The 11,009-nt window shown below is 54.7% G+C and overlaps 1 protein-coding gene across 1 annotated transcript; it reads left to right on the forward strand.

Moving 5' to 3' along the window:
- Positions 1–1,760: 1,760 nt before the first annotated feature.
- Positions 1,761–10,280, forward strand: LOC146857493 (uncharacterized). Its single transcript, XM_085646825.1, has 3 exons — positions 1,761–2,005; positions 2,907–3,164; positions 9,227–10,280. The coding sequence occupies exons 2-3, from the start codon at positions 2,918–2,920 to the stop codon at positions 10,054–10,056; spliced, it is 1,077 nt and encodes a 358-aa protein (XP_085502951.1). The 5' UTR covers positions 1,761–2,005; positions 2,907–2,917; the 3' UTR covers positions 10,057–10,280.
- Positions 10,281–11,009: the final 729 nt, after the last annotated feature.

Genomic DNA, 11,009 nt, shown 5'->3' on the forward strand with positions numbered 1-11,009 from the left:
CAGGCAGTTGGAAAGCAGAGCTGGATAAGGATAGTTGCCCCGTCGCATCAGGCACATCGTAAGATCTTTGGCAAGGTGATGTGTAGAGGTCAATCAATCAATCAATCAGGGGATTTTTAAGCGCGCTACTCACCCGTGAGGGTCTCAATGCTCTAGGGGGGGGGGGGGAGGATAGCAGCACCGGTCAGTCAAAGGGTCTTGAGGGTCTTCTTGATGGTGTGCAGGGTGGGGGCGAGTCTGATGTTGAGCGGCAGCTTGTTCCAGGTCTTGGCTGCGACGTAGGAGAAGGTCTTACACCTGTTCTTGCTCTGTGGATGCGCTGGGGTTCGGCGAGGGCGAGGTCAGAGGATCGGAGGTTCTTCTTGGGTGCTTTCAAGCTACCAAATTCCTGGGGGAACCTAGGCAACCGTGCCAGTGACCTGCCCTTTCTTGTCCCTAAGAGCTTAAACCTCGCCAGAGCCTCTGAAAAAACGAGCACATAATTCGCTCGCATGAGCAGATGACAGGTATAAAACTATATACAGGCTGCTAAAAAAAATTTAAATACATATTTGACGTATCTCGCGTGATATATTTGGTTACTGTATTGCTTTTTGGCAAAAGTAGAAGAAAGCACTCCAGTCAACGGAATGGGTTATAAAATGCGTTTGTTTTGATCTCTGTGTTGGAAAACTAGATGTTCGGTAAGTGAAGCACTCCATTCACATGTTAATACCGCTGTCCTTCGCTGGTTTAGCTCCAAAAAACATTTGAAAAGATGTGAAGCACTTCAACACAGACAATAAAATATATTAACCCCTTCGCTGCTGCGGACATTCCGCTGCAGCGCTGGGGGGGGCAGGGGGGCAGCGCGGCGGGCCTGTGCTCATGACGGAGCCGCTCCGTCATGAGCCACAGTTGAGCTGTGCTCATGACGGAACGGTTCCGTCATGACTCCGCCCATTTGCGTTGTCGCCCCGCACAGGCGGGGAAACAGCGCCGCGCAGGCGGAGCGGCCGCCGACAGGATTGTCATGACGGAACCGTTCCGTCATGAGCACACGGCAACCGTGGCTCATGACGGAACGGTTCCGTCATGAGCAGGGAAGGGGTTAATGGCCCTACTGAACAGGCGCCCCCCTCGTCTAGGGGAGGGGCGCGTTTAGTCGTGCCATGAAACCAAAGCCCGTGGGGGTACCAGTGGGGATGAATGGTCCTTCCTCCCGATGACGTAGGGGGGCATGGTGGAAAAACCGAAACTGAAAGGTGTCGGTTATATAAGGCAGCGCCCCTGGGGTCTCCTCCTCTTTGTCTCCTGGGACCCCGGGGAAGCCGCGTGAACGTCTGAAGCAGCGAGGCGTGTGGCACGGTGGGTCTGGGGAGGCCTGGCATAGTGTTTGCATGGGGTATTAAATAACTGATACTTCGGTGGGCTCGATCCTCACGTTTTAAAATAAATAAATAAATGAATAATAGAAAGGGTTCCAATACCTGGGGCCGCGGCGGTCATCGAGATCACTGTCGTGGCCGGGGGTTACCCGGTGGCATTTTCCGGCGGGGCTTAGGATTCTCGGCAGGCGTGCGGGGCGTGTTGCTCTTGCGCTTGGGAACGGGACTACTCTTCCCTGAGGCTGGAACGAAGCGCCACAGGTCGGGGGCAGCAAGCGTTGAAGTTTTCTGGCCAGATACTGCGCACGCGTAAACACCCTTTATCTGTGAACTTCCGGCAGTGGGCCAGGCTGAGGTAAATAGGGCATTGCCCGGTGTACTTTGGTAGTATAGGGCAAATGTACGTTGGAGTAGCGAATGGGTAAGTTACCTCTGGCGATCTACTTTGCATCTGGCATCAGGGGAGAGGAAGTCAGGCAGCTGCCGCCTCCGGTGCAAGGAACCGAGGTGCGAGCAGCGTCGTTAACGATGTGGTTCCTCGGTGCGCTGCCGCCTCTGGTGCAGAGAACCAAGGTTCGAGCGTCGAGGTCGTGTCCACATCCTGTGTTTCTGGCGAATCACGTGATCTCCCCGTGCCGGTATGTTTAATCTCGCGCCGGAATGTCTAAGGTAAAGCGCTCCATTGCCTTGGGGGCGGGTTCTCTCCATTAACTGCGGGTGAGTTCAAGCACTTAATCTCCCCGTGCCTGTATGTCTAATGTGAATACGGCGCCATGTAAAGCGCTCCATTACCTTCGGGTCGAGTTCCCGCTATATCATTTAATTAAAAAAAAATTAAAAAAACCCTATGAACGGGGCATGGCTCACGCCGTCCTTGGCGATTGGCCTACTCGTTTTTGCTACTCAAATGTTTTCGAGTGGGCTCATGGTTACTTTCCTCTGCAAGAGCAGCAGCAGGCTCCAGTACCTTCTGTAAGCACTCTGAAGTACTAATAACATTCTGAATAACATTCTGAAGCACGCTGTCACGCATTAGATATGCATACAGTGTACATGTCACGTTACTACAGCTAGGTTGTTAACCTCGCAAGGTATGGGGGGTCGTATTATCAGATTTAAATCCTAGCAACGTACCATCTTCGGAGATTAATTCTCAAGTGCACATGGTTTATACCACTATTTTAGGTAATGTCGAATTTGCGCTGGTTAGGCAGCGCAGCAGAGCCGGCTGCTTTGGCAGGACGCCAGTCCGCAACCAGGGTTAGATATTTGGCCGGAGTGATGGGCTTAGCCTGCGCCAGTTTGGCTTGGAAAATCACGTTGGCGGGAGCCTTAATGGGGTTTGGCGGGCCATTTGGGGGAGCGGTTTCTCTGAAGGCTGTCAATGCCAAAAAAAAAAAAAAAAAAAAGGGGGAATGAAGGGGGAACTGGAAGTTGTACGAGGTTATTGGTATTTATCCAGGTTTAGTAGCACGCAGGATGCGGTGTGGGGCATGTGGGGTTCTTTTGATGTATGATATGTTGCTTTCTTTCTTTTAGTAGGTCCAAGCATGGCGCCGAAGCGCGCTCGCGCCAATGCCAAAAAACCGGCATCAAAGGAGGACTTCCATGCCCTGAGTGAACTCTGGGAAGCAGCGAAGTGGCATGGCATGGAGGCGGCGTTGCGGAAGTTAGCAGGCGAACCGGACGCTCGGCCGCAAGAAGAGTTACCAAAGCGGCAGAGGAAGGTCCCGGCTCGTTATAGAGAGGGGCGACAGGTCGATACCGGCTCGCAGCCTGCAGCATCAGCCGCTGGGGGTGAGTCAATTACCCAGAGCGTGGCCACTCCCAGAGTGGACCAGGCAGCGCAAGGGCTGGCGATGGACATGAATGTGGGTGCGGGGGGGGCTCAGTGTTTTGGCAATTCCAGCGGCAGCGAAAGCGCTGTCGCAGGTGGGCGGGGCACCAGTAGTAGTGCAAGGGTCGGGGAGCGCCGTTATTCAGCCTCCTGTGATAGCCGGAGGGGCGCTGGTGCCGCCCCCTCAGTGGCCAGGCACTTACTCGGGGTTACGGGGGGAGTCCCAGGTGCCAGTAGTCTCAGGAGGGGCAACAGGGTCAAGTCCACCGGGGCAGGTACCTCTCCCGGGGGTTATCGGGACAGTGGCTGCACAGGTGTGGGCTCAGCCCAAAGAGGTATCCGTCTCAGGGAGCACAGCCGTGGCGCAGCCTCCCTCCGCGCCACCAACAGTGGGGGTGGGTATGGGCCAATCGCCCCCCGTGGTGTCCCCTTTGATATTCGGTTCGTCATCCCTAATGTTGACCCCTTCTTCAGCAATTTCATGGCATGTCCCAGCTGAGACCCGGGAGAAAATCCACAAGGGCGAGTTCGTGAATATCTTTGATTTGATAAATGCGGGGGTGGTCCCAAGTAGGCCGCGATCAGGCAAGTTGGGGGATTCGAAACCGAAGACTGTTTGGGTAGAGTGGTCCCTGCGTAACTGGGTGACTGGGTTTGCCATTTATGCGGCCATTCTTACAGAGAAAACTCCTTCATTGGCCCCACAATTATTTGGGTACATGTCGCTCATACATGGGGCAGCCTCAGAGTTTCCAGGCGCAGCCTGGATGCAGTATGATACTAAGTTTCGGCAGATGAAGGCGGTTAGGCCGGAGATAGCTTGGGACTAGAGGGAGATCAACCTCTGGCACTCAGAGTTCCAGATGTCAAAGTCACCAGGGAGGACGGTTCAGTCCTTTCGACCCGATAAACACTTGGGGGACAAGAAACTGGCCTGCTGGCACTATAACAGGAAAGAGTGTAGCAAAGGGCCGGCATGTAGGTTTAAGCACCTTTGCGCCTTCTGTGGTGCACAAGGACATCCAGAGTTCAAATGTTTCAAAAAGCTTGGCAAGCACGGGGAGCAAGCAACCCCCAAAAGTCGACTGCCCCCCAACTGATGGGAGGAAGCTCCCCACCCCAATCCGCCTGCATGTTCTTGCACATCTCCTCAGTCGCTATACGAATAGCCGCGACGCACATATGTTGTACTACGGTTTCAGGGATGGCTTCCGCATCCCTTCACACACCCCCCCAACATCAGTTCCTCCAAGAAATCAGTTGTCTGTTCGGCAGCACCAGGAGTGGGTTCGAGACAAAATAATGAAGGAAGTGCATGCCGGGAGAGTGGGTGGTCCTTTTGATTCCCCACCTGGGGCATCTTGGGTATCTTCACCGCTGGGTGTGGTGCCTAAGAAAGAGGCGGGCAAGTTCCGACTGATTCATAACCTTTCTTACCCCGCGGGCATGTCGGTCAATGATGGGTTGGATCCCGTTCTCTGCGCAGTCCGATACACTACCTTCGATGCTACTGTGGCCAAACTACAGAGATTAGGCAAAGGAGCCTTGATGGCGAAGTCTGACATACAGTCAGCCTTCCGCCTCTTGCCCGTTCATCCTGATGACACCCATTTGCTAGGTTTCACTTTCGAGGGACAATTCTTTGTAGATCTATGCATGCCCATGGGGTGTTCCATAGCCTGCTCAGTATTTGAGACATTCAGCAGATTCTTGGAGTGGGCGGTGAGGGACTTGGTGTCATCGGATGATGTGGTGCATTACCTTGATGATTTTTTGTTCATGGGTCCCCCAGGGGACCAGGCATGAGGGAGGGCCCTGCAAGGTTTCCAACAGTTGGCCGAGGCATTGGGGGTCCCCTTAGCTGACGACAAGACCGAGGGCCCCTCCACCTGTCTATGCTTCCTTGGGATTGAGATAGATACTGTGGCCGGGCAGTGCAGGCTGCCGCAGGAGAAGGTGAGGGCATTCAGGGCGGCGATATCTGCCTGTTTAACAGCCAAGAAGGTTACACTTCATCAACTGCAAGTTTTGGTGGGACAGCTTAATTTTGCGTTAAGGATTATTCCGATGGGGAGAGTTTTTGCTAAAAGCATAGCGCGAGCTATGTCAGGCCTACGGGCAAAACACCACCATACCAAATTGTCAGCGGAGGTTAGAGGGGACTTGAGAACATGGCAGGCCTTTTTGGCAGATTTCAATGGAACCCTATTATGGCAGCGACCTTCCCTGAGCAACAAGGAGTTAGCACTTTACACAGACGCGGCGGGTGGCGTTGGTTTTGGGGCAGTGTTGGGCTCCCGGTGGTGCATGCAGCATTGGCCTGGGGACTGGGTTGCGTCTGGGCTCACACGCAACGTTACTTTTCTAGAATTGTTTCCCATTATTGTCGCCCTGCACATATGGGGGGCGTCAATTGCTAACGCGAGCATTATATTTTGGTCTGATAGTATGTCTGCAGTGTTGGCCATAAATAATCAAAGCGCCAAATGTCCTTGGGTGCTGCGCTTACTAAAGTATCTCATCCACTTGTGTCTATTGCATAACATGCATTTTTCTGCCAAACATGTACTAGGGGTGGATAATGCAGTGGCTGATGCTTTGTCTCGATCTAAGTTGGCAGAGTTCAGGGCACGCTGGCCGCAGGCGGACGAAGTGATGGCGGACTTCCCAGAGGAGTTGTGGAGGCTTGGTGCCCATTGCAACAGACCTAATTGCAGCATCACTGGCACCCAAGACTAAACATATGTACGAAACAGCCTGGGGGGTGTACACTGCATCGTTCAATTCAGACGGGGATGTAAACAGATTCTCTCCGGAGGGGGTACTGGCTTTTCTGGTGCACCAGAAAAAAGATGGGAGGTCATTGTCTCTAGTGCGCCGGCAATTGTCCGCCATAGCCTTCTTTGCGGGGCTGCGGGGGGTTCAGGATCCCACCAAAGACTTTAGGGTAAGGAAGGCCATCAGGGGTTGGGAGCGTATGGCACCGGGAGCACCAGACGGTAGGCGCCCCATCAACATGGAGAGGTTGGGCAGACTTTTGGGAGTTTTACACCAGGTGTGTCGGTCGGAGTATGAGACCAAGTTATTCAGCATCGCCTACGTGCTGGCGTTCTTTGGGGCCTTGCGTGTTTCTGAGTTAGTACCACAGTCAGCGATGGTCGAAGGGGGCCTAAGTGTGAGGGATGTCCATTTCGAGGCACGGGCTCTCTATATCAGGATTCGCAGGTCTAAAACAGATCAGTTGGGGAAGGGCATTTGGGTAAAACTGCTTGCAGCGCCCGATACATCGGTATGCCCGGTGGCACTGGCACGGGATTATTTCAAGGGACGCCCGGCGGTGGCATCATTCAGGTTCCTGGTCCATCAGGATGGGACACCTATGACGCGTTATCAATTTACTAAGGTGTGTAGGCGAGCATTAGCCCGCCTGGGGGAGGATGCCTCCCAGTTTTCGTCCCATTCCTTCCGCATAGGGGCGGCCACCACAGCAGCAGCTCTGGGCCTACCGTCGGACGCGATAAAAAGGGTGGGTCGGTGGCATTCCGCATGCTTTCAGCGGTACGTGAGACCGGATCTCGTATAGTTGAAGGAAGGTGTCCGGGGCCACAGGATTTGGTGGGTAATAGCAATTCTCTCTTTCTTGCAGTTGATGCCAGTAGCCCGGTGCAAGCGTGTTGGTGTGGCCATTCCGTGATTCGCAGAGCAGAGCAGCAATTTCGCGGGTCCAGTTTGGAGGAATCGCAAAAAGCTGCTGGGTTTATACATCATTGGTTAGGGGTGGTGGGTCTGGAATTGCAGGATATGTTTGGCCATTTTGAACGGGCGTTAAGATCTGGGGTTGTTCCGCGACCTGACATAATAGTTATCCACGCCGGTGGAAATGATATGGCGTCCGTAGGCAGGCGCGGTGTGCGCGAGGCTTTGTTTTCAGTCATGGCTAAGTTTCGACAATGCACACCGGAAGCAACAATATTGTGGTCGGAAGTAATTCCGCGAGTTACATGGGGCAGGGGGGTTTCTGTAAGAGCCATGAATGAGTCAGTAAAGAAGCTGAATCACTCTGTAGAAATTTTTTTCGCAAAATCCTCAATGGGCACTATTAGGCATCGATTGCTGCATCCCAAAATGAGTGAGTTGTTCCACGAGGACGGGGTGCATTTGTCCGCCAAGGGAATGGCGATATTTATCCATACTATACTGGGGGCTATTTCTGAGCACAGTCAGCGCTTGTTGGAAGGGGGAGGGCGAGTGCGCCAGTAACCTTATCGCCCTGTGGCGCAGCACTGACAGTTAACACAAAATGGGGGCATGCGCAGCATTGGAGGTTCAGGACTGGTTGGAGCCCAAGAAGGGGCATGATAGAACGGTACAGTGGGTAGGCGGAGAGGGGACTGACCTGCTGGTGGTCCTGGACTCTACTGCCGAGGGTAGGCACAGGGATGGGACTGACCTGCCGGTGGTCCCGCCTCTACTGCCTTATCCCGCAACATATGGACTGTGTGGACCAGTTGGAGGATGCCTGTGGTCAGGTACCTCGGTGGGCCGATGCGCTATGCGGTGCCCTGGATTTGTAATTGATGCAAGGTTTGCTGTAGTGCGTTGGGGCCTGCCGGCACAAGGTGCGCAGCCGAATTGATCGGCCGAGTCGGCCAACAAATTTAAGGATATGTGTATGGCTAAGCTGCTGGAAACATGTACAATGTGATGCCCAATGTTTTACTGCTTTTACACCAACACATGACACGGTAACCCGGATGGCGGGAGGGTGGGCCCCAAAAATCACATAGTGCAACTCAGAAGCAGACAACAATGCCCTCTGCCCATATGGCCCAGGTCACCGCCAGACAAACAGTGTGTCCCCACACAGGAAAGACTCGCAAGCAAATGGCGGACACCTTGCATCAACACATGGGGGTGAAGGCACTGTTTTGCACATGACAGCAGCTAATGAACAGCCAACACTGTGAAAGAGTGGCAGCACACACCACCACAGCAGCAGCGCACACACAGACACTACACCCAATGGGTGCCTGGAGATCAGAAACAAACTCACATCAACAAGCCAAGGGCCATTCAAAGGACTGGAAAAAGTGTGTGTCTAGGAAGCTGGGCTGAGGTGACAGAGGGTGACACACAGAGGGAGGGAGAGGGGGACAGAGAGGGAGGGAGACACAGGGAGATGGACAGAGGGAGGAGGCTGACACACAGAGGGAGGGAGAGGGGGACAGAGAGGGAGGGAGACACAGGGAGACGGACAGAGGGAGGAGGCTGACACACAGAGGGAGGGAGAGGGGGACAGAGAGGGAGGGAGAGGGGGACAGAGAGGGAGGGAGACACAGGGAGACGGACAGAGGGAGGAGGCCGACGCACAGAGGGAGGGAGAGGGGGACAGAGAGGGAGGGAGACACAGGGAGACGGCCAGAGGGAGGAGGCTGACACACAGAGGGAGGGAGAGGGGGACAGAGAGGGAGGGAGACACAGGAAGATGGACAGAGGGAGGAGGCTGACACACAGAGGGAGGGAGAGGGGGACAGAGAGGGAGGGAGACACAGGGAGAGCAAATCAGCCTTGTGGTGTGTGGGAATGTCTGCTCGTCAGCAGGTGGACTGTGTGCATGTAGACAAGGGTGGCCAGTGCCAGCACCCCCCCTCTCCTCCATGGCAAAACACAGGGCCATGTCACAACCTGTGCACGAGCACAACGACAGCTACCTGCATCATTGAAGTGTGTGGAACAACTTCATGTGCCCACGTACAGTGCAACACGGAAGGCGCCAATGCACGGCTCGCCACACCTGCCCACTCCACTGCTGACTGCAGTCACACTTGACGCAGCAAGTAAGACTGTGCCACACATAGTTAAAGGCACCAAAGTGGTGCCCAAGGGACACACCCATGCACAAGTGCACTGTGAGTGGAATGCAAGACAGATCCTAATTCCCAGAGGCAATGTTCCAACTTTGAAACCGATGAAACATGGATGTTGCATGGACCTAAATTAACATTGTCTCTCTCACACACAGGTCAACCTCGTGGTTCACCCCCCAACACTGGGGGGGAAGACTCACAGGACACGGCTCTGCAGGATGACGGAGCCACCGGCAGCGACGCCTCTCACCACTCTGTGGACGAACCCGACCCCGACCGACCTGGCCCCACTGGTGTCCAACGACCTGCAACACCTGCGTCAGGTACAACTGTGCCAACCACCACCCCCACTCCTGCCACATCCCAGGAGACACCCAGGATCCCTGCCCCACCACCACAATGCAGCCAGGCTGGCCAGGAGGGACACGGTGTCCCGGGCACCCAGGAGGAGGCAGGCGACAACGCCAATGCCACCCCTCAGGGGTCCCGGAGACCCGATGTGCCCACAAGGGCAGGCCAGGTGCAAGTGGGCAGGGGTGGTGGGAGTGGAGGACGGCGGAGGCGCGAGCCTGACCAGTTGGCTGGGGAACCGGTATATTCCCATGTCCGTAACATCCTGGACACATACCGGCAGGACACCACGGGCATGGTCCAGGTTGTGTCCACCCTCAATGAAATCAAGGGGACCCTCGATGAGATAAAGACCCAGCAGGCCCAGCAACATGCCTGTCTACTGCAACACCAACGGAGGATGGAGGACAGACAGGCTGAGCAAGTGACGGTGTTCCAGGGGATTCACAATACACTCCGTCGGATGGCAGACAACATGGGCAACCCTCCCTGTGCCAGACGGCGTAGAACATCACCACCCACAGGGAGGGATCAGGAGGAGGAGGAGACATCCGACGGAGCATACCAAACATCGTCACGGCCTGCTTCTGAGGGTCCCCGCAGGAGGCCGGGTCGTCCACGGAAAGGACCGTGAGTGTCGGCGCTACATCACCATCTCCCAGGACACCTGGCCTGGCACCTGGCCCACTGGAGCAACAGCATCACAGCATCAAGAGACATTCTCTGCCACATGGCCTTGCTGGTCACTGTCTGACCAATGTTGACAAAGACTGTGGCATGGACTCTGAGGATTTCCAATGGCAAGGACACCAACTCCCCTACTGAACTTTGGATTCCAAACTCCCTGAAAGCCCCTCATGTCATACCCCCCCCCCCCCCCCCCACTAAAATAAAAAGTCACACCATGAAGAGAAGATGCCTGCTGGTTGCATTATTACCTTACATGTGTGTTGTAAAGTCTAAACATGCCTGAGTTATCTTTTGACTTCAACCATCCACACCCTGGGGCCTGAGTCGGGCACAGGATACACGGGTCACAGTGTATTAGGCAAGACAGACATGGAGCACCATACACACCCGTGATGGGCCCAACCAGCTGAGGGGGTGGCCGCACAACCGTGCTGACAGACACATTGAGTACAGCAACAGTCATGCGCAGAGGTCAGGGATCATGTGGAGTGTCCTGGGGGGCACCCAGGTATGTGTAGACAGGTGGCAGAACCATGTCCTGCAAGCTTGAGTCCGGTGGATGCAGAGAATGGGGGCCTGGCCAACGTTGGATGCATGGGGATGGCACATGTCACAATACCCACACAGTCATGGACATCATGCCCAATACACAGTCTCAGCCCACACACACAGCTTGCATCTTGCTACTCGACACATCGACACATAGCCACTATCCGGGAAAACCATGCCAGACATGCTGGATGCACCATGGCAACACACCAGCATTGACTGAGAAGAGGCACCTTGGAGGCATAGGGACACCTTTATTAGTCATGTTATCGGGATTGCAGAGGCAACTTGAAGTACACATGAACACTTCTTGTGGAGTAATATGTGGGTCCAACACTGGCACCCCCC

This window comes from Triturus cristatus, chromosome 3_2 (genome assembly GCF_964204655.1).
Source record: "Triturus cristatus chromosome 3_2, aTriCri1.1, whole genome shotgun sequence".
Lineage (NCBI taxonomy): Eukaryota > Metazoa > Chordata > Amphibia > Caudata > Salamandridae > Triturus > Triturus cristatus.